General features: G+C 48.8%; 3 protein-coding genes across 9 annotated transcripts; 1 reads left to right on the top strand and 2 right to left on the bottom strand.

Annotated features, from left to right (window-relative positions):
- Positions 1-26,677, bottom strand: Dbndd2 (dysbindin domain containing 2). Of its 4 annotated transcripts, none has more exons than XM_031372709.1 (4): positions 26,576-26,677; positions 2,287-2,433; positions 1,959-2,096; positions 1-632 (listed from the first exon to the last, which is right to left on the bottom strand). In XM_031372709.1, exons 2-4 carry the CDS (start codon positions 2,423-2,425, stop codon positions 433-435), a joined length of 477 nt encoding a protein of 158 aa, XP_031228569.1. In that variant the 5' UTR covers positions 2,426-2,433; positions 26,576-26,677; the 3' UTR covers positions 1-432. The 4 variants fall into 4 exon arrangements, with proteins under 4 accessions (XP_031228569.1, XP_031228568.1, XP_031228566.1 ...); XM_031372708.1 differs by lacking the exon at positions 26,576-26,677 and adding an exon at positions 14,019-14,137; XM_031372706.1 differs by lacking the exon at positions 26,576-26,677 and adding an exon at positions 4,023-4,208.
- On the bottom strand, positions 2,336-27,119 carry Sys1 (SYS1 golgi trafficking protein). Of its 4 annotated transcripts, XM_031372703.1 has the most exons (4): positions 26,977-27,119; positions 26,576-26,812; positions 24,907-24,974; positions 22,795-23,927 (listed from the first exon to the last, which is right to left on the bottom strand). In XM_031372703.1, exons 2-4 carry the CDS (start codon positions 26,735-26,737, stop codon positions 23,687-23,689), a joined length of 471 nt encoding a protein of 156 aa, XP_031228563.1. In that variant the 5' UTR covers positions 26,738-26,812; positions 26,977-27,119; the 3' UTR covers positions 22,795-23,686. The 4 variants fall into 4 exon arrangements, with proteins under 4 accessions (XP_031228564.1, XP_031228565.1, XP_031228562.1 ...); XM_031372704.1 differs by lacking the exons at positions 22,795-23,927; positions 26,977-27,119 and adding an exon at positions 2,336-2,433 and having other exon boundaries at positions 26,576-26,769; XM_031372705.1 differs by lacking the exons at positions 22,795-23,927; positions 26,977-27,119 and adding an exon at positions 15,437-15,776 and having other exon boundaries at positions 26,576-26,769.
- On the top strand, positions 14,175-17,704 carry Tp53tg5 (TP53 target 5). Its single transcript, XM_031372701.1, has 5 exons — positions 14,175-14,322; positions 14,596-14,670; positions 14,854-14,984; positions 16,479-16,966; positions 17,582-17,704. Exons 1-4 carry the CDS (start codon positions 14,191-14,193, stop codon positions 16,939-16,941), a joined length of 801 nt encoding a protein of 266 aa, XP_031228561.1. The 5' UTR covers positions 14,175-14,190; the 3' UTR covers positions 16,942-16,966; positions 17,582-17,704.
- Positions 27,120-27,948: the final 829 nt, after the last annotated feature.

Below are 27,948 nucleotides of genomic sequence, written 5' to 3'. Positions count from 1 at the left end.
TGAGTGGTATATTATTATTTATTATTTATACCATATCCTGTTCCCAAAAGGACTTATAGAGGCAGGATAAATGGAAAGTAGAACTCCTCAGATCTTTCCCTCAGAGACACTGGCTTAGGAGACTCTAGTGGAAGACTACAGGGTCATTTGGGGGCAGGAGGGGACTAAGAAAACAGTGGCATCTCGTCCCACCTCACCTCTAGAGTCTCACTTGGAAGTCCTACCTCAGAAGAAAAGCACTGTGGGGTTGGTAGCAGGACAGCGTTAGCAGGAAAGCGGGGGAGGCTAACTCTCAGGCACACTGTCCACCATCCTTCCCTCCCTGTGGTGCTGAAGTAAGGAAAGTGTCGGGTCTTCTCCAGAGTGCTCTGCTGGGCCTAGGTCTCCTCTCACGGAGAACAGCACACTGGTCAGTCTGTACGAGGCCCACTGCTAGCTGCAGGGTCCAGGTTCTGCCCCTCCATCATCTCCGTCCTCCTCATCAGACTGTGCCAGCGGAGTGTCTCCTCCCCCATCACTTGGATTTGGACTGCGCAGGTTAGAGGAGTCAGAGGACAAGGAAGAGGTCCGGGATGTGGTCCTATCAGATGTGGGTACCAGCAGGCTCAGCTCCTCTGGATGGTCATCCACTTCTGTCCAGAGAGAAGAGCAGGTCAGGGCTACACACAGGGCTAGGGAACTCAAATACGTATCTGTCCAGAAAAAAGTACAGAGGGCATGTGCCTGTCCAGAATTACGTCCCCAGTCAGTGCGGAGCCAGAATTAGGATCTCCAGCCCCTTCCTTATCACTACACAATCTTAGGTTCCGGAGTCAAAAATCTGAAAGTTCAGGCTCTACCTCATTTCTTCTTGGAGAGCTTCAGGCCAGCCATTTTCCCTACCAAGGACTCTGTTCTTCCTGTGAAAGGGATACCTGCATTTCTAAGTTTTTAGGGTAAAATCCTAAGAATGTGTATCAAAGGTCTGGGAGGCTGTCAGGAAATAAGAGCTATTTGGTTTTTTTCAGACTGGGTCTTGCTCTGTAGCTGGCTTCAAACTCGTGATCATCCATCCTGCCCATTTCCTGAGGGCTGTTATCAGAAGGAGCCACCAATCTCAGCAGCAGTTTAAAATAAGAGGATGAGTCTTACTTGGTGAGCATACAGGGTTTGGAGCCAGGCAGAGGGTTTGAATATCAGCTTTCTATTTCCTGCCTATGTGACTGAACTTCTCTGAGCCTAATTTTCTTTTACTTTTTTTTTTTTCAATGCTAAAATCAAACTCCAGAGTACTTGCCAGGCAAGCATATTGTGTAAACTGTGCTTCTGAACTCATTCCTAGCCCCTAGCTGCCTTATAAAACGAAGAGCCTACTCCCTACCCTGACAGAACATTAGGTCAAGAGAAAACATGTGAAGTACTTTAGCACAGTATTAAGAACCTAGTAAATTATTCAGTAAAAGTTAATATTCTAGGGTCTGGAGAGATGAGTCAGCAGTTAAGAGCACAGGCTGCTCTTCCAAAGGACTTGGGTTCAAATCACAGCACCGACATGGCAGCTCATACCTGTCTGCAAATCCAAGATCCAACACCCTCATACAGACATACATGCAGGCAGAATACCAACACACATAAAATAAAAATAAATTATTAAAATAATTAATATTATAGCCATGCATGGTGGTACATGCTGGGAGGCAGAAGCAGGTGGAGCTCCATGAGTTCATGAACAGCCAGGGCTACACAGAAGAACCCTGTTTGACAGCTAGCATGGCTGGCCATTGCTAGAACTTTGGCTGAGGAATCTATACTCCCTTAGAGTCAGCATCTCAAATCAGAGCAGCCCACTGTCTCTCTAGCAGAAATATATACTTCCAACTTCTACTTAAGATTAAGGTACAGACCTATAACCTCATTTCTGGCCCAAAAGTCCTGCTCTGGCCAAATGATACCCAGGTCCCCAAAGCAGAGGGACATACCAGACATCTGGGGAGTTGGCGGAGAATCCTCACAAGGCAAGAATACATCTGCTCCATCCTGATCCGCAAGATCAATAAATTCCACCTGCTCCAGTGTGTCCACGTTGACTTCCATAGATGAGATGCTACCTATGGGGGCTGCACACAGGGAAAGTAGAGCAAACAGACCAGGCTAGAGCCGAGAGATGATCAGATGTGCCTGTAAGATCCCATTTCAGAGTTCATTGGGCCACAAAAACAGGAAGGGAGCTAGTCCCCAAGACCTGAGAGCTACAAGAACATCTTCCCCAATCTACCCCAATTCTATTCCTGAGAACTTGAAACTTACGTCTTTGTGACTCAAGATGCAGATGGGATAGGGGGAAAACAAACTCCGTCTCTGGCTGTAAAATGTCCTCAAAGAACTTCTGCCGTTCCCTGAGACGCAGCTGCTGGCGCTCCAGGGCTGCTCTTGGATTTGGGTCCATGTCAGCTCCTGTGGGGGAATGGAGTAAGGCAAGCACAGTTGTGGGGATGAGAAAGAACGCAGTGGGGGCCTAGGCTTAAGGAGCCTCTCATCAGCTGGCATCCCAGCAACACATCCTTTGCTTCCAGTCTGGACAGCTCTGGCCTCAGCAGCCTCTTTCTCTTCTGCGAAACAAGACTCATCCTACAAATGTCAAGACTCAGATGGAGGCACGGCCGGCCCTGGTTCCACAAAGGGGGCTGTCAGTTCCAGGCACCGAAAGAGCTTGTCGTTAATGAAGGCTGCCAATGCTGGCTAACTGCCTACATGCCCTTCTGAGAGACTGGAAGGGCCTGGCCATTTCATGGACCCAGCTCCCCTCTGAAGGCCAGGGAAGAACAGAGTGAGATAGATGGTAAAGTATGGGGCGCTATACCTCTGGTTCTTCCCACCCCTTTCAAAACTCAAAGAAAGACTATAGCAAAGCCCCTCCCCCATGCTTCCCGCCCCCCAAAGCACACACACACCACCACCACCACAATCCTCATCACCTCCAAACCCTTTCTCTGAGGGCAAAGACCTAACCTCCAGACTTGCCGCTGCCTCTTTCTGGCCCCGGGGGTCCCACCTGAAGGTATCATCCTACCTACCTCAAACCCTATCTGACAATATACTTCGTGAAGGAGGGCTGTTTGCAGAGAATTGAGCACCTGTCCTCTGAGCTCTGAGTTGTCTCCTCTCACACATCTGTCTGGCTTATTTCCCAAGCTAGTAAGTACCAACTAGAAGGGTGGGGACCGGGTACAGTTCAGACCAGGTATCTAGATTCCCAATACTGAGTTTTGCAGAACACCAGAGCTCTGGGGCCAGCCCTGTGCATTCATTCCCGTTCCTGGTACACTACTCTGAACCCATCCATCACCAGGAGCAGGGGAATCTCTAGGGTGAGGACCAAAGTGTCATCCTCCAGTAAACCTCATCTGGCCACAGTGTAATCTCAGCTCGTGGCCAGGTCCTCGAGTACTGGGGTAGCTCAGCAGGGACCCGAAACTAATGATCCAGGCAGGGCCAAGCCAGTGCCTGGAGCTGATGTGGCTGCGGGCTGGCAAGGGAGAAGGGAGACGCTGACGCGGACTCGAGAAAGGCTCTTAGAGCTGCCGCTCAGGTCACAACGCTAAAAATACCCAAGGCCCCAGGGGCAGTCGGCGGAGAGGGGAGGCGAGCTCGCAAGGGAGCTGCCGCTGACCCGGGGCCACCCAGACGCCTCTCTCTTTTCCCCTCCCCCTGACTTGTGGTCTTACCAGGTTGAAGGAATTGCCCACAGGGGGGCTGCGGAGCCAATTCCCAGAGCTAGGTAGTTGTTTACGCGACTGTATGTACTGGGAAGAGTAAGGATTTGGAGACAGGAGGCTGACACCGGCAAGGAATCAAGGAAATGGAGAACGAACGCCCTCTGTCCCGGCCCCACCCGCGCCTGAGGAGGCAAGAGGCAAAGAATTCCCTAAAAGGGGACTGGCGCGTGGGCGACGACTGGGCGGGCGGAGGAGGGCACCCCAAGTTCCTGTGCTGCGGGGGCCCAGTCCGTCGCACCTGAGCCCAACCCCGCATTCCCCCCCTACCTGCAGCGCCCGCGCCCCGCTGGCTCGCTGGGTGCGCTCCCGACAGGCGGCGGCGGGGGCGTGGGAGCGAGCAGCGCCGGCCGGGTGGGGCTGTGCCTGCGGGGTTCCCTGGGGACCGGCGGCCCTGGGAGCCGGGAACGAGGAAGAGGCGGGAGGCGGAAGTGGGGGCGGGGCGGGCACTCGGGGCTGGCGGCGGAGGACAGCTCCTCTGAACGCCGGGACCCGGACTTGCGGGGCGGGCGAAAAGTTCTCGCACGCATCCCTCCTCGCTCCGCCTGCGCTAGGCTGCGCGCGCCCCGAAGCACTTGCGGCACCCCCGCCCGGCGCACAGCGACTGCGGGCACACGCGCCGGCTCCGGCCCACGCACACTTGATGCTCTCCGACTCCAGAGCAGCGCCCACGCAAAGACCACGCGCACGCGCCCGCCTCTCCACACCTCGATCACCCTGGCCATGGTTACGCGCACACTTCTCCAGAAGGTGCGGGATGGAGAAGCGAAGGTCGGCTGCTGCCCAATGAGTCAAGTGCATGGAGCTTGGATTTCCTCAGCTGGCCCAAGGACCACACGGAGCCGCCGCCCTAGGGTCAGCGCACTGGGCGAGTCAGGGCTGGAGGGGATGAGCCGGCGCCGCACCCTACACGCCGGCAGGGAGCCAACACCTTGAGGTGCTCCAGACATGCCAAACGTCCAGCCAAGCGTGGGTGGGCGGTCCAGTCGGAAACTGCCCCCTTTCAGCATCTCCTGGCTCAAACCAGGGCTAGGAGTGTCTAGTATAGCAGCCCCTGGATCAAGACTCTGTCGACCCCACCCTCACTCCCGCCCCGCATCGTGAGGATGAGCCATGACTGTGTGTGTGTGTGTGTGTGTGTGTGTGTGTGTGTGTGTGTGTGTGTGTGTTCTGAATGCTGCATAAGGATGAGCCATGACTGGGGTGTGTGTGTGTGTGTTCCATTAGGAATCTGTGTTGGGGCCAAGCTACCAGGAAATCATCCTTGCCTGTCCCTCTCCTTTGAGACCCCCATTAAAATACACCTCCATTTCACGTCATTTCTGTTGCCTACTTACCTTTGCTATACACATTCCTCTGTTCCCACTCCTCTGGCTCAGCCTCCACTGTAGCACCTCCTTCAGGGTTTCTTGTGTGCTATATTCTACACACAGGACAGCTCAAAGCACAAGTCTCATGTTTTGTTTTGGTTTGGTTTGGTTTTGGTTTTTCTAGACAGGGTTTCTCTGTGTAGTTCTGGCTGTCCTGGAACTCGCTCTGTAGACCAGGCTGACCTCGAATCCAGAAATCCGCCTGCCCCTGCCTCCCAAGTGCTGGGATTAAAGGCGTGCGCCACCACCACCAGGCATAAGTCTCATGTTTTAATCTCCTTTGTTATAATAAAATCTAGGCTCTGGTGTTGTAAGTCTTCCTTTCTTTCCCCCTCTCCTCCCCTCCCGTACTCTCCCCTCCTTTTCACAGGATTTCTCTGCATAGCCCTGCTGTCCTGGTACTTGCTCTGTAGACCAGGTTAGCCTCAAAATCCAAGAGGACTCAGAGATCCTCCTGCCTTTGCCTCCTGACTGTGCCACCATGCCCAGCTTCAAGTGATCTGAAAAGCAGGGAAGAGGGAGGGTGTTCGCAAAGGGTTTTGGGTATGAGAAACGTGCACATCTGGGTTTCCCCACCGGGGCACTATACTCCAGCAATGCCTGAGGCATGGGCTCTTCTGTGTGGCTAGGTCCATAGCAAGCAACTCTCACTCATTCAGAAGAGAGGAGCTGGTCTGTGGGAGGCAATGAATGACTAGGTTAAGGTTAGAGCCAGACCCCCTGCGTGAGCTGTAAACCATGGCAGCTCCTAACCAGCTCCTAACCCTTTCTGACTCCTGATCCTGCCTATAAACTAGGGCGAATTAGCCCCTCTTTCTTAGTGTAGAACTTTAGACACACTGGACATGTTCCATGAACCTTAGCTCTCTGTTGGGATGGGTTCTGAGAATGGGAAAAGCTGCATTCTACTATGAATGCAAGCCATAGAATGGGGGGCCATAACTGCTGGCACAACTGTGGGAGTTACCAGTGCCTCTGAGGTAAATGTTAATATGTTCACTTTACAGACACAGAAACTGAGCTACAGTAGAGGAACCATTGAGGTTTTATGCTAGTCAGTGAGAGGGCTGGGATTAGAACCTGGGCAGGCTGCCTCCTCAGATGGCTGTCCCCATGGCTCCAAGCATGCTCTTTTATCCTGTTGTAAGTTTCGTTTTTCAAGAAATATTATAGCAAATTTGAGTCTTACTTCTCATTAATGGATAGAGTAGATACTTGGTCTCATTTTCTACCACAGAAATGAGGCCAACTCTGGATGGTGTACAGTGGCTGGAGCTTAGCTTCCAAGGTCACTGACTCTCACCCTATCTCCTACCCCTGCCCCATTTTCAAACTCATTTCTAGAAGAACTCTGGAAAGCAGGTTTTTTAAAGCTAGTCAAGTGCAGGAGAGCGGGGGAGTGTGTAGAACAGGAGCTCAGTCTATCTGACTGGGAATAATTAACTGAGCCCTACACTATTTTCATTAAGTTGATGAAAGATCAGAATGCCTGTCCCTCTTATTGTCAGATTTTACCAAAGACTGGTTAGAAGAAGGTGATATCCAAGCTGAAATTAAGTCATCAAGCTATACTAGAACTGTGTCATCCAAGGAATGGACTGGCCAAGAGAGTAGAAGAGATCAGTAAGGAGTAGATGGCTTGACACTCTGGCTTCTGGCTGGGATGTAGGCAGCTGGGAGGAGCATCAATTTCTAAAATTTGTTTGACAGTCTTCATAGCTTTGTCAACCTTCAGAGAATCAAGGTTGCAAAGTAACTAAGGAACGTGAATTCCAAAGGATAGGCGTCTCCACGAAGACACAGAACGTAGGCACTGGCTCACTTCTGAGGGGGAATATGAGATCTCCATGCATAAAGGTAAGAAGAATTCAAAGTAGTAGTTAGCTAAAATGTTTATTGAACCACTATGGCTGAACGGGCTAAGTCTGCAGGAGTCCAGATGATAGAACAGTGACTGACATAGCTCAGTCTCTCACACTAATGGCTTCACACACACGACAGCAATTTGTAGGCACAAATAACATTGTGCTTGGTGCCTACCGTTCTATGTACTATGTCCATGGATGGGTCAAAACACAATACACACATAGAAATATGGAAACTGTCAAGAATCAAAGTCAGAGGCTGGAGAGTGGTGCACACCAGCACTCGGGAGGCAGACAGCGGAATGTCTGAGTTCAAGGCCAGCCTGGTCTTCAGAGTGAGTTCCAGAACAGCCAAACCAACAAATAAACAAAGAAAGAATCAAAGTCATAACTCTTTTTTTTTTTTAATAAATTTTTCTGGTTTCTTTTTTTTAAAGATTTATTTTATTTATTATTATAAATGAGTACACTGTGGCTGTCTTTGGACCACCAGAAGAGGGCATCAGATTTCATTATGGGTGGTTATAAGCCACCATGTGGTTGCTGGGATTTGAACTCATGACCTTCAGAAGAGCAGTCAGTGCTCTTGCCCACTGAGCCATCTCACCAGCTCCCCAAAGTCATAACTCTTTATCAGGTAATCAGGAAGACCATATCTGAGCCCCAGATGCTGCAGCTGTCTGACAGAATTGAAGAGAACAATAATCCATGAAACGCAATCATGGAAAATGGAGATGATATAAATGAGCAGGATTTTTAGCAGAGAGCAAGAAACTATCGAAAGTCATATGCAACACTAGAAACAGACACACTTAAGAGCTGAAGAACACCTTAGAGTTCAACACAGCAAAGGAAGAAATTGGTGAACTTGATGATGGTTCAGCAGAGGCTTCTCCAGAAGAAACAGATAAAAAATAGTCACCCAAACCACAAGGAGGGCTGGGATGTCACTCAAGTAGGCCAGGCCTGTGCAGAGTGCACAAGGCTCTCACAAGAACAGGCCTGAGAGCATGTAATCTCAACACTTGGAGGTGGAGGCAGGAGGTCAGGTCACCATCTGTAGAGTGAGTTGGAGGCCAGCTTGGGTTACATGCAACCTGCCTCAAAAGAAAGGAAAATGCCCAGAGTAAACCAAGGTAGAGTGGCGCGGTGGCGCACGCCTTTAATCCCAGCACTCTGAAGGCAGAGGCGGAGGCAGAGGCAGAGGCAGGTAGATCTCTGAGTTGAAGGCCATTCTGGTCTACAGACTGAGTTCCAGGACAGCCAGGGCTAGACACAGAAACTTTGTCTCGAAATAAAATAAAATAAAACCAAAGAAACAAAGACATTTAGGACTATAAATGGAGACAGTGTTAAGTTGTTAAAATGTTAGAATATATAACTGGTTTGCCTTTCTATTCTATTGCACTCTCTCTCTCTCTCTCTCTCTCTCTCTGTGTGTGTGTGTGTGTGTGTGTGTGTACATGTATGTGAGAATACAAATGTGTCAGCTATGCTTGCTGGTGTGTACATTGTACATGTGTGCCCAAAGGTCAGCATGAGGTATCTCCCTCCACCACTCACTCACCTTACATTTGAGACAAGGTCTCTCCGGATCTGATCTCACACATTGGTTACCTTGACTGTCCAGTGAGCCTTAGAAAACTAGCTGTTATCTGTGGTAGACCCCTTCCCTGCTGTCACCAGCAGGGTTGGACTCAGGCCAGCCAGCACACCTGGCTTATCCAATTCAGGTCCCCATGCTTGCACAGTAAGATATATATGTTTTTTGAGACAGGGTTTCTCTGTATAACCCTGATTGTCCTGGAACTCACTCTGTAGACCAGGCTAGCCTCGAACTCAGAAATCCGCCTGCCTCTGCCCTGCCTCCCAAGTGCTGGGATTAAAGGCATGCACCACTACTGCCTGGCTTAGTAGGTACTTTATTGACTGAGACATCTACCCAGCTCCCACTATCACCATTTTACTATTTGTATCCTATAAAAACAGATTGTATATTTTAATTGCATGCAACAAAATTATATACAATAAAACTTCAAAGATTGTCTGTTGAACATTTTAAAAACAAATCACCACTAATAACTAGTGTAGTCCCCCTTCCTTGGGCCTCTTGGTTGAGCCTTCCTTGATAAGAGTGTCAGGATTCCAAAGGCCTTAACTCTCTTTCAGGAGCTAACTTGAAGTCACTAAGAGTTAGTCCTATGCCTTTTCTTTCTTTTCTTTTCTTTTTCTTTTTTTCTTTTTTTTTTGAGACAGAGTTTCTCTGTGTAACAGCCCTGATTGGGTTGTCCTGGAACTTGCTTTGTAGGCCAGGCTGGCTTCGAACTCATGTAGCCCAACTCATCATTGCCCAAACCTGAAGTCACAAAGGATGGCCTTTTTTTTAAGTTATTTACTTTATATATGTGAGTACACTGTCACTGTCTTCAGACATACTGGAGGAGGGAATTGATGGTTGTGAGCCACCATATGGTTGCTGGGATTTGAACTTCAGGACCTCTGGAAGAGCAGTCAGTGGTCTTAGCCGCTGAGCCATCTCACCAGCGCCACAAAAGATGTTCTTTAGTAGGTGAGGATAAATAAACTGAGATGCTTACAGAAAACAATACTACTTAGCACTAAAAACAGGTAATCACTCAAGGTCTGAAAAGATACGGAGTATGTTTAAATGATTATTATTAAAAAAGCCAATCCAAAATGGCTAAATACTTATTTTCTCACTTTGACCACAGGACATACTGGAAGGCAAAACTCTAAAGATGTAAAGAGGTCAGTGTTTGCTAGGGCTCCGTCGAGAAGGAGGGGAGAATAAAGTGGAACATAGGGGATTTTTTAGGACGATGAGATAGTTCTGTGTGATGTAATATCATGGCCACAGCAGTAAACACTCATCCAAACCCAATATGAAGGATGGTCTCTCATGATAAAGCTAACACATCACTCCATGTTGCTCAGAAACTAACTGCTACTGTTGGTGGAATGCAGAGCTACTCCCCAAGGTCGGAGGGTGATGGGAAATTTCTGTGCATTCTACTTTTTTTTTTTTTTGGTTTTTCGAGACAGGGTTTCTCTGCATAGCCCTGGCTGTCCTGGAACTCACTTTGTAGACCAGGATGGCCTTGAACTCAGAAATCCACCTGCCTCTGCCTCCCAAGCGCTGGGACTAAAGGTGATTAAAAGCTGCACCAACACCACCCAGCTTTTGTTCTTTCTGAGACAGGGTCTCACTATGTATCTCTGGCTGACCTGGAACTTGTTATGCAGACTAGGATAGCCTTGAACTCACAAAGAAACCTGTTTCCCAACAGGCGTGTACCCCCACATCCAGCTACTTAATTTTGATATAAACCTAAACCTCCTCTAAAGGATAAAATCTTACAAGCATTCTAATAGATGTATGAACTACAAGGGCACTCAGGCTGGGCTAGCACAGAATCTAGCCATTTTGTGTCCAGACCCTGACCTCCTGGGGCTCTCCAAAGGGGACTCGAGGCTCCTGGGGCTCTCCAAAGGGGACTCGAGGCTCACAGCCTGGTCCCTAAGCACATAGTAACATAGTACCTACACTGTGTCCACTTTCCCAGATCTGTCCTGCCACACGAGGCTTAGAACGGCACTGCATACCTACGCCCTTTACATCCCTCTAGCGAGAAGGCCCTGCTCATTCCATAGCCTTCGTCTGGCCAACATTTAGATTTCCTTCACTAAGCCCCTTAGGTTAGGTCAGGGCCCTCATTTACCCTTGTTGCAGACAATGCTATGTAGTTGTGGGGTTTTTGTTTGATTTTTTTTAACTTGATTATGACTTATGATCCTATTAGACACACTTCTAGGTCCTGGAGGATTTATCAATGAATGAAACAAACAAAAACTCCTGCCCTTGAGAAGTCTACACTCTAGAGGTGCCTTTTCTCTTGGCCTATGGGCTTGAAATGCATACAGAAAGGGGACATGCTCTGCCTACAGTGTTGCTTTCCAAGTTGCCTACTCCAGAGCAGACCCCAGCTCCTGAGCTGGCGCTGTAAGTGGTTTGATGGTGCTAACGGAACTAACAGGCCTCAGAGCATCTGTAGTCCAGGACAATCCATTAGATAAGCGCCATAGTGGCAGTAGCAGCCACAGGGTCCCTGGGCAGATAGAGATGCCAAGGAACACTCGGGTCCACAGAAGAGTGTGCACAAAGGGACCGTCCTTGACATCTTTCTTTCTTCCTGATTACCCTTGTTATCTTCCATGAGGCATATTAATGTCCCCAACATACCTTCATAAGACAGATAGAGGATGTTTACGAAAGCCCAGCAAGATGGAGTGGGTTACTAAACTTGACTGGGCATCAGACGGACTAGGTAATGGCTCAGTGCCTGAGAAGCTATTCCTTACAAGCTCTTTGGATTATTCTGATGGAGTCACCCACACAGCAGGGCTTCAGGTTGTGCCTCGATCTGTCCCGAGCCACCATAACTTCCTCTTCAATCTCACATTCTGCTACCACAGCCTCTATTTCTTTCGGGGCTCTGTTCAAATCTCATCTTCTTGATAAATATTTCACAAACCAGACTTCTGCCTTAAAGGGAAAAGTTATGTGTGTGTATGTGTGTATGTGCATGTGAGTGCAGACACCTGTGGAACCAGAGGGCTGGTGGAGCTCCCGACACTGAAGCTACAGTTGGCTGTGAGCTGTTCCACATAGGTGCTAGGAACTGTTAGGTCAGCCCTCTGTAAGAGATGTGCTTTTAACCACTGAGAAACCTCTCTAGACTGGTTCTTGTTTTGTCTGGGAGACAGTGTCTCTGTGTGTAGGTAGGCTGGTCTTGAACTGACCCTCTTGCTCCAGGCTCCCAAGTGCTGGCTTCTAGGCTTATACAATCACACTTTTTAATACAGCAGACCCCTACCTTTACCTTTCTTGCCCACTTCCCTGTTTACTTTGATCCAGACACTTAGCTCCATCTGCTGTAAGTGACAAGGTAAGTCTGACTCGTAGGCTCAGGAGAGTACCCCTCCATTTGAGAATCTCTGCAGACTCATTCCAAAGTGCAGCCACCACCAAAGCTGAAATGACTAAACACATAATTACATGAATGATACTGAGCATACACAAAGGTAAAAATGCTCACACTTGTCCCTTTCTAACCTTGAAAGTCATCATTTGTATGTCTCCCTAACAGTCTTTACCCTACAGACTTGCATAGATATGATGTATAAAAGCATGTTCCTGAATATTTTTTTTTCTATCCTAAGTCCAGTGATACCAACTGGTGAGCTGAAATTAACTTCAGTAAGAGTAGTTCACAGGAGAGGTAAGCATGACAAACTGGATGTAAAAGTATTGTTTTATTGATTTGTCCCTGGCTGGCATGGGCCAAATTCAGCTCATCTGTCATCTTTATAGTCTTCTCATAACCAAACCACGCCCACTCACATACTATCTGTGGCTGCTTTATATAGAACCAAGGTAGGCAGTTATAGCTATAGCTGAAAACTCCCCACAGTAGCAGCCCTTCACAGAAGAAAATAACTGGGTACTGTTCTGGCCTTAAGAAATGGAAGCTGGACTTGGTGGCACACACCTTTTTTTGTTGTTGTTCTTTTTTTTTTTTTTTTTTTCTCCTTTTTTTTTGTCTTTTGAGACAGGGTTTCTCTGTGTAGCCCTGGCTGTCCCGGAACTCACTCTGTAGACCAGGCTGGCCTCGAACTCAGAAATCCTCTTGCCTCTGCCTCCCAAGTGCTGGTGGCACACACTTTTAATCTCAGCACTCGGAGGCAGAGGCAGGCAGATTTCTGAGTTCGAGGCCAGCCTGGTCTACAGAGCTAGTTCCAGAACAGTCAGGAATACATAGGGAAACCCTGTCTCAAAAAATTAAAAGAAGAAAAGAAAGAAAAAGGAAATCCTGGAGGAAATATTAGCAATGCAAAGCCAGTTGGGTCATGGGAAGGAGAGAGAAATTTCAAAGTTTCTCTGATTGTTTCATAGTCTCTGGTATTTCGTATTTTCGCCTTCTTGCCCTCTAGTTTGAATACAAATTCCAATCCTTATGTTGGTACCACATTTGTTTAGACATGACCACAGGCTGGCCATGGATAAAAAGAAGACTTAGGCAAAATTCAAGGAAGGTATACTATAAATATTAGCTACGCTGGGAGAGACAACTAAGAGAGAGCTAGGTGAAGGAACTAAGACAGCTCCCTGAGTTTGAGGCTAGTCTGGGCAACATAGCAAGATGATTATTCCCAAAACAAAATTAGGGGGCTGAAGAGATGGCTCTTTGGTTAGAAACACACACTGCTTTTACAAAAGATCCAAGTTTGCTTCCCAGCAGGCAAGCAGATCATAACTGCCTAGAGCTCCAACTCCAGGGGACAGTACTCTCTCTGGCCTCTGCAAGCATCCCCCAAACACACACACATACACACGATATAAATAAAAATAAATTACTTATCAAAACCCGAAACAGGTTGGGTGTGGCGGTGCATGGCTTTAATTCCAGACCTTAAACAATAGATGCAGGCAGATCTCTTGTGAGTTCAAGATCAGCCTGGTCTACAAAGAGAGTTCTAGGACAACTAGGGCTCTGTCACACCAAGACACCCTGTCTCCAAAAACCAAAACCAAAACCAAACAAAAGAAAAGTAACTGAACAATAAAATTTATAATAAGGAGCATTATAAGATTATTTCTAGATTTCTACCAGTAAAATCTATAATACACACAAATACTATTTGAGGGATACTTGTCTCCACTAAAATGTAAGCTAGTCTACCACCATACCACCCAAACTGTGCCTGACTTCAACTACATATAAGCTCGTTTTATTCTAGGAATTGTACAAAGAAAAAAAGGTCACGGGTGCCAGTCAACTCATGTGGCCTGGTTGGGGACAGGGGCAGTTTGGGAACCCCCGTTTTCATGGATTAACTTGTCATGCCTACATCATGTTCTCAGCTCTACCACCAACCAGTCATGTGAACTGGCAAAATACATAACCTTTAAAATCTTAGCTTCATTTAAAAAGAGGGGTCCATCTTCTTACCTCATAGGGAGGCCATGATCACATACAGTGCCTGCCTCCCTCAGACTGTGCTTCTCCACAGATGGGTGTGGCCTCTTGACCCTCCACCCTTCACTCCTGGAGACACAGCCCTGATGTTGTCACACATTTCAGTGATGTCACAGCTCCCCTGCCTGGCAGCTCCAGCAGCATCATGTTACTCAGCCCAAGTGCTGCAGTGCAAGGGGCAGGGTGCAGGCAGCACTGGGTCCAGTCTTGCTCCTACAGCCCCAGCATGAGTCCATCTACAAAGAAGAGGCCGAAGAATAAAGTGGCTTCTTCTAAGGTCAGACCTTGTCCTGGAGCCTTGGCAGGCCCCATAGAGGGGATCTTACCAGAGAATCCAGCCACACCAAAAACCAGTCTTTCCAGCTGTGTGGAAGGGGGAAAGGTGAAGGGTAGATGGTCTGCAGAGCTAAAATGCTCTCAGTTCTGTTCCAAGCCCAACGTGACAAGACTCCAGTCTAGGACTGGTCAGACCGTACTCAGGGAAAGGCACAATACAGGAGCACGAGGGGCTCCCCTATACTAGCTCCCTCTCTCTCTTCCAATCTCTCAGATGCAAGATGAGAAACTGCAGGACAAGATAATCCAGCCTGTGAGCAAAATCATTGAGCGGAACCGACTTAAAACGGTGAGATGTTCCATTTTAGCCCCTGCTTAGGGAAGCCAACCCCCACCTGAAGTGTCACCCCTAGGTGTTAGACCCATGGGAGCCAGCAGACTCAGCCCTGGGCTGAGCCAAGCAACAGGCCAGGGAATGAAGGGCTCTCCTGGGAGATCTAGAAACCTCTTTTTGGTTTCTTGACCCTGGCAGGTATTAAAAAACTTGTCCCTCTTGAAGCTGTTCAATAGCTCAAATAGCCGGATCCAAGAACTCCATAGGCTGGCCAGAAGGTGCTGGAATTCAGTGCTCAGAGTTCCAAAGATCCTGCAAATCTCTTCTAGGTAAGTTCGGCCCACACCCCCTCCTCATACACTCACAAGATGGACCCAATAGCCATCTTTCCTGGGAACAGATGTTATGGGAAAGGACTGGAAATAGTGACCTACGTTATAGAAGGGCCCTGTGCAACAGGTATTTACCCAAGCTATTTTACTGATAGGGCCGGAAGCTCAAGAAATGAAGTGATTTAGCTTGACCAGCTGAATTGATAATTAGTAGAGTACCTGTGTGAAGTCATTCCCACCTCATATCAAAGCTGTGGCTGTAGCAGTGGTCACAGTCATCAGCTACGGGCCCACTGATTACCGTGATGCTGGGATGTATGTGGGGAGCTTTCTTTTCTTCCCCTCCCTGGCAGCCTAGTTCAGAGACTCACTCGCGGACTGCCCTCCGAGTCTGAGGATACACATTCAGAAGGCATCTTGCTCAGAACCTGATTATTCGTAGGCCACTCTAGAATTTGAGGAGCATTTTTATAAGTGCCTGCTCTCAGCCTGGCATGTTACATATGCACCCCTACTTAGCTCCTTCTTCAGAACAATCCTACGGACATTACAGCACCCCATTTTTATGATGGAGACCCAGGGCTCTGGGAGCTTACATGTCTCACCCCCTCTGGATGATGGGAGTCTAGCATGTCTGTCTCCACAGACTGCTACAGTCTGCTGCTGTGTTGCTGCTTACATGGCCGATCTTGACAGCCGGCATCCATGGACCTTCACTGTCACCAGCTAGGATGAGCTAGCATGGGGCTTTGCCCAGCTGGCAGACATACTCCTGAGGAAATCTCCTTTCTGTAGAAAAAAAAGAAAGAAAGAAAGAAAGAAAGAAAGAAAGAAAGAAAGAAAGAAAGAAAGAAAAGGAAAGAAAGAAAAAAGGCTGTTAATTCCTTCCTAAGGCTCGTTCTATAATGTGGCCTCTCAGATACAGGTGCCCAGGAAGCCCAGAACCACAGGGTTCAGGGTCACAGAACATCATGGTTTTTAAAGTACAGAAACATCTCTTAAAAATAGTTGTCCCTAACTAACCCTCAATGTGAGGGGCATCTTACCTTCAGCCTGCCTTCTACCCAGGACAGGTGAGGGTACTGGAGAAGGCTCCTCAGAATGCCATGATTTCTCAGAATATAATTTGAAAGGAACACTGGACAGTCTTCCCTTTCAGCTGAGACAGAAGCCTAGCATAGTGGCAGTTGCTTACAACATACTAGCCTAGCAGAGTGGCAGGTGCCCACAGCATACTAGCCTAGCAGAGTGGCAGGTGCCCACAACATACTATCCATAGGTTCCTCAAATACTGGTCCTGCCATCTGACTTCCCAAGGTCTCACGTCCACTCTGCCCATACCACTCTTACATCTACCCCCAGGCTCTAGCGATATCTCTTTTCAGTCTAGCTCTAACAGGCTCCCTGACCCAGCTACACAGCAACCACCTCAGGACTGGGTTAGAAAGAGCCTGGCCTTGATCTGCTGACAGCCTTTCTTCTCCCTGTCAGGGACAAGGACAAAATGAAACAAAATAATACAGAGTTCCAAGAGATTGTGGTCCTTGAGAAGAAACCAGATTTTAAGAAGGCAGAGTCCGCAAAGGAACCTAAGCAGAAAACACCCAAAAAGTGGGAGCCCAAGCAAGGATCTAAGGGGTCATCTGCAGCCATGACACGGAGGAAAAAGCAGAAAAAGTCTAAAGTCTCCAAGACGTCAAAGAGCCGTGGCTTACAAAGCAGAGCCCAGAAGAGGAAGGCATACACTAAGAAGCCCCGGGTTGTCTTCCTAAAGGCCTACCATCACAGAACTCCCATGGGGGACAGGAAGCCACTGGATGTAACGGACCAGTTGGTCTGGTTTGAGGGGCTTCCCACACGTATCCACATCCCAGGGCGCCGGATCATGTGCAGATCGTCTGCCTTACGGTGCCTCAAGCGCTCCTGCACCCGTTTCTGCTCTGCATCTCTGTGAGCTGCCTATGCACCACCCATACAAGGTAAGTGTGACACTGCCTTGGCCACTCAGCCAGGCTCATGCTCCGGGCTTTGGGTTTGGGTCTTGGTGCTGTGGCTGGCAGTACTGGGAGGCTCCATACCCAGAGAGAGGAAGCTACCGACCAGGTCACAGAGCAGGCTAATAGCTGGGCTGAGGACACATCTCAGTCTGACTGAGCCCCAAGGAAGGTGCGAGGGAATTGAGACCCGATACACACCACCTCATATGAGGATGCAGCACAGTGGGACCTGCTATTCCTCTGGATCTCAATTGATGTTTAAACCTATGGAGAAGTAGCCAGACTGGGCTTTGCTGCATCGCCTCCCTTTAAACAAAACCAACTCTGATTTATTCACATTTTAAATAAGACTTACACTAAACAGAAAGTTCTTAAAGCAAAGACAACAAGAAGTTTTCCCCTTCATGGGTTGAGGTCCCCAGGAAAGGCGGGGGCTGGCTGAATCCTGAAGCCCATGTTAACGTGTTTCCCTTTGGGAAAAACCAGACAGCTCCAACTTCCCACAAAACCAAAGCGCCCAGGCCCTGTGCCTGCTCACTGAGTAACAGCGCCCTCTAGGGGTGATTTCATAACTGATATGATGTTCTCTGCTTTCAGGTGGTATGTAACCCTGGATGGGAACTTGAAGGGTAAGAAAAGAAGTAGAGATCGTGCTATCAGCTTAGTGGAAGAGATAGGCAAGAAAGTCACAAGTCTACAAATAAAATCTCCTCTATGGCACTACTGACTCGGCCTATCTGAGGCTGACGATCACACAAACATGGAGCAAAGGTATCCTGGGGAAGTGCAGGGGAGGAGGCTGGGTATGTGTGTCTTGGGTCTGCCATCCTCCTCCATCCCTCGGCTCCTAAGGTCATTTTGTAAAACCAGAACAGAAAATCTACCAAGCTGCATCTCTCACCCTCCCCTAACGCCCCCTAAGGTGGTCCCTTTGAGCAGTGCATCCTCTATGAAGTCAGAGACCACTTATCTCCCGGGGATAGGTGCCTCATAATAGTCCTGCAGTCCAAGGAGTAACAGACACTTGTATGTCTCTACAGCAGGTGACCCACCCAGGCTTGCTCAGAGAGGAGTCACCAGAGCAAACTCCACCCTTGGTCTCCTGGCTTCTCTCCATTCCAATTTCCCAAGAGGAGAAAGTCATATGGAGAGCCCGCCTTGGCCAACAATCTTCCCAGAATCCACCTCCCCACTAACTATCAGTGCTTGTGATGTCAATAACTAGGCCTCCTGGGTCACATATTATGGATCCTGTCCAAGCACTCTAACCTTGGTCAAAGATCATGGGAAAACCAGGACAGGTGGGGTAGGCAAGTGTTCTACAGCTCAGGTCTAGCCTACGTTCATCCTCAAGCCCTGACTGACTTGATCTCATGTATGTCACCAGTTGTCAGTAGGAACCATAGGCCTTGTACACACAATTGAGGAGATGAGTCAAAGGAACCCAGGTCTCCTCCAAAGACGATAGCCCTTCTTATATTCCCCTGGGCTGGCTTTGATGAGTGTGCCCTCAGGTGAGGCACCCAGCTTCCGAGCCTCCAAAGGGCAGGCCCACAGAGCCCTCTGGGAGGGAGAGGGATGGGAGGACAGCCTCACTTCCCCTCACACTGCTGCTCCCTACTGGGCCTGGCACTGCCATCTATACTAGAGGGGCAGCCTGTGAACATGGACCAGCCAGAGTCAAACACGCGGTCAGGAGTGTCCCATTATACTGCTGCTCCTTATGGGTGGAGCCCAGGGGCATCTGAGCACTCCGTGTGGCCCTCCTGTATATCACTACCCCTGCCATTTCCCAGCAACCTCCTCCTCAGTCACTCCTCTCCACACGTTTTCCTGCTCAGTGGTCTCCATTTTGGGTCCCATCAACCTTGGTAAATAACCTCTATTCAATCTTTTCCCAACCTCCTGTTTATCAACCTCTGACCTCAGATCAGCATCCCTCAGTGGGTGGTCAGGGCACAGGCTCTGTCTTCAAGGCACCCTGTTCAGAGGGACTCAAGTGCAGGCTCCAGTGGGGAAGGCCTGGCCAAGGTTGACATGCTGCCGTCTTGTGCCCAGGAGAAGAGTTGGGCTGAGGTCCACCATGGCCTACGGGAGGAAGGGCATGGTGGAAGGTGCAACTTCTGCCTCCCAACAGAACTTCTTCCAACCTGGCCTTGTCCCCAAGCCCTGGACATTTGTGACTGCCATCTGCTTACATCCCACTACCCTCTTTCCTGTATTTAACCACTTAAGTCTGAGCTTTCCCAGAAATGGTGTTGAACTCGCTCTGTAGAGCAGGCTGGCCCCCAACTCAGATCTGCCTCTGAGTACCAGGACTGAAGGTGTGCGACACAACATCTCACTATTTCAATTGTTTTTTTGTTGTTGTTTTTAAAGGACACTAGCTGGGAGAGGAGGGACCTTTAATCCCAGGATTTGGAAACAGATAGAGAGATCCCCATGAATCCAAGGTCATCCTGGTTTATATAGATAGTACTTGCCAAGGCTACAGAGTAAGACCTTGTCTTGGGGGGGGGGGGCAGGAACCACTAACAACCATAAAGAGGTTTTGAAGTGAATGAAGCTTATGTGGAAAGTCAGTTGGTGAGTGCTGAAGGATTTTAGCCTTTTCCTAAACTGCCTTCACATCTCTGTGCCACAGCATCCCAGGCTTGCTTCTGCTTCTCCACATCTCTGTGCCATAGCATCCCAGGCTTGCTTCTGCTTCTCCACATCTCTATGCCATAGCATCCCAGGCTTGCTTCTGCTTCTCCACATTTCTGTGCCACAGCATCCCAGGCTTGCTTCTGCTTCTCCACATCTCTGTGCCATAGCATCCCAGGCTTGCTTCTGCTTCTCCACATCTCTGTGCCATAGCACCACAGGCTTGGCTCTGCTTCTCCACATCTCTGTGCCATAGCATCCCAGGCTTGCTTCTGCTTCTCCACATCTCTGTGCCATAGCATCCCAGGCTTGCTTCTGCTTCTCCCTTGTGAGCTGCTACCTAATTGCCTGGAAATAAGGAACTAGCTGTCACTTTCCCAAGATACCCCAATTATCTGGATCAAGTTTGGAATGTGTGTTGTGTGATGTTGAGCTGAACTTTTAACACCTTCTTGGTGGTCCCTCTCTGTGGATCAAGTGAGAATACTCATGAGCAGGGTGAGGCAGACTGGTAAAGAGAGTCTCTTTTTCTACAAAATGGGTATGTAGGAGGGAGCCTGCCCTTAGAATTATCTTTCCAGCCGGGCGGTGGTGGCGCACGCCTTTAATCCCAGCACTTGGGAGGCAGAGGCAGGTGGATCTCCGAGTTCGAGGCCAGCCTGGTCTACAAAGTGAGTTCCAGGACAGCCAGGGCTATAGAGGGAAACCCTGTCTCGAAAAACCAAAAAAAATTAAAAAAAAAAAAAAAAGAATTATCTTTCCAGATCTGTGCTACATGTGGTATCCCATGAAATTCTCACAATAATCCAGAGAAATGAGTACAATCTGCCCTCCATGGTCCTGGGCCCTGCATACATACATGGATTCATCCAGCTGTAGATGGGAAATACTTGATAAGATGATCCTCCATACTGAGTATGACGGCTTTCCTTGTACCCTGAACAGTACTGGATGCCCCACCACCACCACACTGCACCATCTGAAGTATGAATGAATGTATATAGATGGAGACACTACAGCATTATCTTTTGCAGGGATTGGGGTTAGAGTATGAGATACAATCGTACTCCAGCCAAGCTGGCCTCTACTCAGTCACTCCATGCAGCTTCCTAGTCCTCTAGCCAGTAGTGTTCCCAGTGAGTAGGATGTGCCAGGACACTCGGCCCCCATACCCCTCTCCTGCCACAACACTGTTTCCCTTAGCTCTTGTCACTCACCTACAAGCCGTGATGGGCTCTGACTGCCCTTTGGTCTGAAGGAAGTCACCCCAAAGCCACAGAGAGGAGCCCAGAAACTCAGCTTCCAGGAGAGCCTTTATGAATCATGATTCCTTCAGGACTTAGGAGGTCCTAGGGCCTTCCCTCAAACCCCTCCCTCCAAGATGGCTGCCAGTACATTCTGACTTCCATGTAGTTGATCAAAACGGGGCTGCCTAGAATGAGGAGCTAGGTGTCCTCTGAGCCATACTTCACCCCACCTCACCCGCCTTTTGGGGTTAACTTCCAAGTGGCAAGTGTACAAGTCTCCGTGCATCTCTTGACTTCAGGGTTAGGGAGAGTGAAGGGAGAGGCAGGGTCCTTGTGCACTGCCTATCCATATCTCTTGACTAGCTAGTTACGCTAGTAAAGCTCTCTTCAACCTAATCTAGAGTGATACAGTGAGATCTGAAGGTCTGACTATATGGTTATCAACCGCTGGACCTATCAGAATTTACACATCCTAGTTACTGCCCTCTGCTGCATGGGCTCAATGTCACCTCCAGAGCCCAAATTCTGAGGCTGACAAGTTCCATAGTTTCCTCACCTGTAAGATACAGATGATGGGACTTCCAACTGAAGTTGTCACATGAGAAGAGACAAGTCCCTGGCCCACTGCTAGATAAGATATTCGTTAAGCACCCCACAGGTGCAATTATTATTAAAATGATGAGCTGTCACTGCTACTGAAGTCTGGAACTCATCTCTATAAACCATTTACATGTTGCTTCGGAAACTGCACACATCTCAAGCTATAAGACCCGTGTGCGTTACATGTGTATGGTGTCTATGGATTGAGTGTGGGTATGCGCACATGCAGGGCCCAGAGCAGGGTATACTTTGCCCCTATCACTCTCTGCCTGTCTTGAGACAGGGTAGCTCACTGAACTGGAAACTTGTCATTTCAGCTAGGCAGGACAGCCAGCTAGCTATGGAGATAAACCTGTCTCTCTGTCCTTTGGGGAAGGTTATGTAATTTTTAATCAACTGTTACTCAGCTCAGTCATCATATTACTGGGATAAAAGAATTTTAAAAAAATTACCTTGGTTCCTTTGGTAATTTTGCAATTCCCAAAAATCAAATTAGCAGTCAAGAGACACAAGTTTCTCATTTTAAAAAAACAAAATGAAACAAAAAGAAACAACAACAACAACAAAAACCTAAGCAGGAAAAGCTGGCACAGCCATTAACAGAAACTGCTAAGAGATGTTCCTGCCTGGAGCAATAGAATCCACAGCTTAAGGGGGTAGCAGCCATACTCAGTTGCCTAAACCATTCACTGCAATCATGTGCCTTCAGAGTTGTGTTAAGGAGGAAACCCACCAATCCAGGCGGGCCCAGGCCCTGCAGCCAGTGTGCCCACAACACTGGGTTCCCCCCGGGCGTCACCCACCTAGCCTTTTAGTCTCACTCTACAGAGCTGAGAGCCAAGAGGCAAGAAGGGCTCCCTGTGCAGGAAGCACAACTCGGCCGTGACACTCAGCCATCTTGGACAAGAAACCAAAGAAATACAACAAAGGCTTCACAAAAAATATATGCCCCAATACATGTTCAGGAATCACAAGTATGTATGTCTGGGGGTTGGGTGAATGGTGGCCGTTTACACCAGGCATTGTAGAAGCAGCTACAGGTGGAGGGTGGGCTATTTGCTTGTTTTCTTGAGACAGGGATTCACTCTAACCCCTGAGTTTGTCATGTTGCCCAGGTTGTCCTCAAACCCATGATCCCCCTACTTCAGTCTCCCAGGTCTTAAGGCAAGCAGGTGCTACCACACTTACTCTGGAATTTAGTATTTTACCTGGAGAAATAACTCTGGGGCCCAGTAAAGAAGGAATACTAATTATTTATAGCTCTTGTGCACAGCTGATCTCTCTTGGTCCCAACAATGACATAAGTACAAGCCAAAGTGTGGAAAATAGTGTATTTACGTCCCTAGAAAGGACGGCTGCCAGCCCTCACAGAGGAAACCATTATTCGGAAGAAAGCTCTGGCCGTAGCAGAGCCGCCAGCACCATTAGTATACCCTCGTCACAGAACTCAAAAGAGACAGCAAACACAAACTCGTGCCACACCTGAGGCCCAGTAGAAGCTGGCCGCCTGGTCAGTCCTAGAGAGCGGACCGTGGCTTTTACGATGAAGTTACGGCTGGGAGGGATGCTGGGATCATCTCTGGGTCCTGTGACCTGCTGGCTGAGAGCCAGCAGCAAGGTAGAGTCCATACAGAGAACAGGAGGAAGTCAGTCACACACACAAGTGTGTGTGTGTCTAACAGGGCACAGCCGTGCATTTTTCTTGTGCCTGATGCCTCCTCCACCTGCCATCCTCTCTTTGTACCTACATCTTTTTCCGTGGCTATGGACCCAGAAATCAAATGTTTCTTCACACAGAATCCCTGTCGTTTGGCAACATGGCAGAGGTGCCAGCTGTCACAGGGCATGAGACAGACAACGAGAAGAGTGGTTTATTCCAATCAGATATCCTTGATTCTCTTTTTTCTTTTTAAAACAACAGGCTGGTGACAGTATGATGGCTCATGGGACATGGTTCCAAATCTGTCACTACCCTCCATGAGGTCCCTTTACTGGCCTCCAGATATCAAGGCTTCAGCAGGAAGAGGCCATTCTTGCATCTGTGATCATGCCTGCTACCTGCCTTTATGATGGGGCCTCACTATCTCTCCACCAACAGACTTCACATTTCCAGGGTTCCTCTCAGACTTGGGCCAGACCCCATCTGGAGGTCTGAGCAGCCCAAGATGATGGGGCCCAAGTGCCAGCAGAGTGTCCAAAGGGCCCAACTCTAGACATTGGATTTAGGTGCTGAGCTGAGGGGGATCTCCTTGAGCTCCGTCCGCATGCACAGGTACTCCCCGATGACGGCCATGAGTGCAATGCACACAGCTTGGACCAGCCACCAGGTCAGCGCCGAGGGAAAACGGGAGCTGTAGAGCCAGCAGCCCAGGAGGTGAAAGAAATGCACAGTGACAGTGAAATCCAGGCACTGCTTCCCTCGCCGGATGAAGTACAGCAAGCCCAGGGCACTGTGGGGAAAGGATAGTAGCGAGTTGTCACTGGGTTGTCCTGGCCTTACATCAGGTTGCTAGGGAGGTGGGGACAGTTAGGATGACATCATGGTGGTCAGAAGCAAGCACGGTAAGTGAGAAGCAAGGGCCATCCTATCAGATGCCTAGAGAAACCTACTGGGTAACATCAAGAGTGGATCTGACAGAGGGAGGTGGGGTAGAGAGTTTGATGACAAACAGCTACCCAGGAATGGTACAGACTGCTGCATACTGGAAAGTATACATACTGTATGTAAAAATGCAGATAAAAGCTATTTACATCTAGGCAAATCTTACCATAGCCTGGAATCAATCCATTTCCCCACTATCCAAGAAAAGCCAGAAATCTGTACATTTCCCCACCATCAGTGTAAAGTCAGAATGTGAAGGACAAGACATTGTTGAAGTACTCCTTGTGAATTAACAGCACTTTACAGCTGTGAGGTAAGCCACTGGAATTGCCCCAGTTTATTGATAAGCAAACTGCAGATACATTGTCCAAAGTCACTACACCATGGTAAGGTTCAAAGCCAAGCCAGGATGCTCAAGTCTAAGATCTTGGTCCCTATGCTAAACCGATCCTTAAAAGATGAGTAATGGTCATGAGTGACCTAGGATGCTAACAAATCCAAGCCCTGGTATATACACAAGGAACCTGGGCCAGGAAAGGAGAAAAGTAACTCAAGCAATGGCACAGAACAAGAATGTAAGCCAATTCTCCAGGTGCCTGGTCTAATTCTTCCCTGACCTCATACCACATTAAAGTATGCCATCAGGCACATACACAGTTGAGCTTTGCACTTAATTCAAAACAAGAATGGAGACCATGTCAGGACCATGCCAAAGAAACACGCTCTTGACCCGCCTTACTGCTCCCAAGCACAGGTGCCAGCCTGCCTGGAGTTTAAGTTTAGGAAGTTAGACCCCAGAAGTGAAGAGCAAGGCTGGTGATACTCACCAGGTGAGGGCGTTGAGGACGAAGGACATCATTGAGAGCCGGCCTGGAGGGGTGGAAAAGCCCAGGATCTGAAGGGGAATCACAAAGGGAACATGCTAGAGACGGGGCTCTGTACAGCCAGGAGCCTAGCAAATAGCCGATGGCAGGAACATTCTTCCCAGAGTACAGGGGACAACAAGGTCTCTTCACATGCATCCACTACTGGATCTCACTTGAACCTCAGAGTATCCGGGGAGGGACTATTACTCTTTCACAAAAGATGCAAGAGTTTAGGGAAGTTGCCAGAGGTGATAGCGTGTCTAGATTGCAAGAATCAAGTCTAGAAAGTATGCTTAGCAAACTATGGCTCCACAAGTCAGGCTTCTGCTTTAGTAAATACAGTTTTATTGAAACACAGTTCATAGCTATTTTCTGTCTGTCTGGTATATTGTTTAGGACTGCTTTCGCACTATAAGGGCAGAGTGGAATAACCATGATCAAAAAGCCTTTAGTCCTTCATCCTTTCAAAACTTGGCTGGACCGTGAGTGGAACTCAGGCTGTGTGTACTCATCAGGCCACTCTACAACAAAGCCTGATCCCCACAGGCCCTGACAAGGATGACAAGGGGCGCCTCCCGCAAGGTGCCACTACTCAGCATCCGGCATGTCTGCAGTACTTCCTGTTGACATAGTACTACTAAATACTGAATATCTGGGCCATACTTCAGCCTGCAAAGGCCTTTGACATCCATGACCTCACAAGGCTACTACTTACTGTCTCTTTCCACAGAATTAGTTACCCAAAGGTTAATGCAGACAATAGGAGCAAACGCAAGGACTCTATCCCAGGTCTCCTGAACTTTGCTCATTACCACTGTCTCTCCTCTTAGCAACCTCTTAGGCTTCCACTATACTTTACAAAATATTTTCTTATTCCTAAACCCCCCTGCGCCTTTTAACATTTTACTATAGGTGACACGACAGGATTATCCTGCTCGCTTTCCAGAGGATAAAATGAATTGGAAAGGCAAAACAACTCGTCAGGTTCCCTCAGATAGACTGGACCCTAACCACAGGCAGGCTCTTTGAACAGTTTACCACCCAGTACCAACATCATGATATTGCAGACCGGAGAGGAAACATTTGCCCAAGTCACACAGCAAACAGTGAAATTTTATTAAAGAGACCTGTCTGACACCAAGCTTTAACAGTTCCCACTCCATCACTCTTCCCACTGTGGCTCCTGACCATCTGAGCTCAGAGAAGGGAAAGTCATTTTTTTCTAGAGGGTCTCAAGAAAGAGACTTATCATGTTTGCCTGGGACACAAGTTCTGTTGACTAGTGCCTGCCACTCTGGCCACAAGCTGCAGAGCTAGCTACGAGTCTGAGTGCAGACGCAGCCAACACAAAACTGTAAAGTTATTTAAAAACCCGAGAGTTTTGTTTGTATTTCAAATGCGCAGTTCCTGAGCCTAAACTTTGTAGATCAGTACTTTGTTTCCCAATATCTATCTGCTTCCCTGTTCTCAGTCGCTCCGTTTTACGGATGGGCACGGGGGTCGGGAGGAGCGCACACTGAAATCCCTTCTTTCTTTATAAAACGTCCACAAAAGTGAGAACGTGGCCCAGACGGATCTAGAGCTCGGCGGTGCCCCACCACAAAAATCTACTCCTTCACCCTAAGCCTACCTCCGCGTCGAACATCTGGTCCAGGGACGGGCTGCTGCGCACCAGCGCGTCCACTAGCGCCAGCCACAGGCCCAGAGAGCCATAGTAGACCGTCTGCATGAGCACGATCTGCGACAGGATCAGCAACGGGTCCCACACGTAGCTGCGGAACTGGCCCGCCATGCCAGCCCGCGGGGCTCGGCAGCCGCCCGCGCCTGTCAATGCCGCCACGCCATCGTCCCGCGGCCGCCGGGATACCTGCGGGAAGACACACGGAGCTTCAGCCTGCCGGCCGTCTCCTTGGCAACGCCGCGGGAGGGAGGAGGGCCTGGGACCCAGGAGCGAGCCCATTCCCGGGTGGGAGAGGCGGGGCGGGCGGACCCACCCGTTCCGGCCGCCGGGCTCCTCCCGGGTTCACTCACCCGCGACCGGCTCGGGGATCGAAGCGTCCGAGCGCGGCCGGGCCTCGGCGGTGGACTCCCGAAACTGCGCCGACAGACAGGACCATGGAGCGGAGGACCCGCCGGCCTAGAGAGGCCGAATAGCTGCGGCCCACGGCTACCTGGGAAGGAAGCGCTTCCGGGGACGGCGACCGAGGGGCTTTGCGCAGACGCAGTGGATGCTCCCCTCACGCCATTCGAAGGGGCCCTTGCGAGCAGCTCGGAAATAAACTGTGCACATGCGCAAGAGGAAAGATGAAGGCAAACGGAAGTGAGGCACAAACCGTGGCTCTTGCGCGCCCTCTAGAGGGGAATTTTTAAAAACCAGCAGGTCCTAGGAGGGAAAGAGGTGGAAGGTCTAAACTGACAAAAAAAAAAAAAAAAAAAAAAAAGCATTCACTATTTGAGGAATGGCCAGTTGGCTTAGAGGCTTGCTGCCAAACCTGACCACCTACGTTTAATATCTTGAACTCACATGTTAGAAGAAGAGAACTGACTGCCTCCTGCAAGCTATCTGAATATCACACTCACACAAATATAATAATAACAATTTAAATTTAACCAAAAGGAACTTTTTCTTTGAGAAGGAGTCTCACTATGTAGCCCTGGATGGTCTGGAACTTGCTATATTCCAGGCCCACATGGAACTCACAAGGACCCAATTGTCTTGCCCTCCCAAGGGGAAAAATAAATTTAGGTCTACAGCACGAGTTCCAGGACAGCCAAAGCTGCACAGAGAAAACCTGTCTTGAAAAAATAAAAATAAAAAACCTTAATTAGTTAATTAAATAAAGGTAGTGGCAAAACAGGCTTTTTTGGTTTTTTTTTGAGACAGGGTTTCTTTGTGTAATCACCCTGGGTGTCCTAGAACTTGCTTTGTAAACCAGAATGGCCTTGACAAGGGATCCACCTGGCTCTGCCTCCCAAGTGCTGAAATTAAAGGTGTGTGCCATA

This window comes from Mastomys coucha, unplaced genomic scaffold (assembly GCF_008632895.1).
Source record: "Mastomys coucha isolate ucsf_1 unplaced genomic scaffold, UCSF_Mcou_1 pScaffold15, whole genome shotgun sequence".
Taxonomy (NCBI): domain Eukaryota; kingdom Metazoa; phylum Chordata; class Mammalia; order Rodentia; family Muridae; genus Mastomys; species Mastomys coucha.
This window is presented reverse-complemented; position numbering and strand designations above follow the sequence as displayed.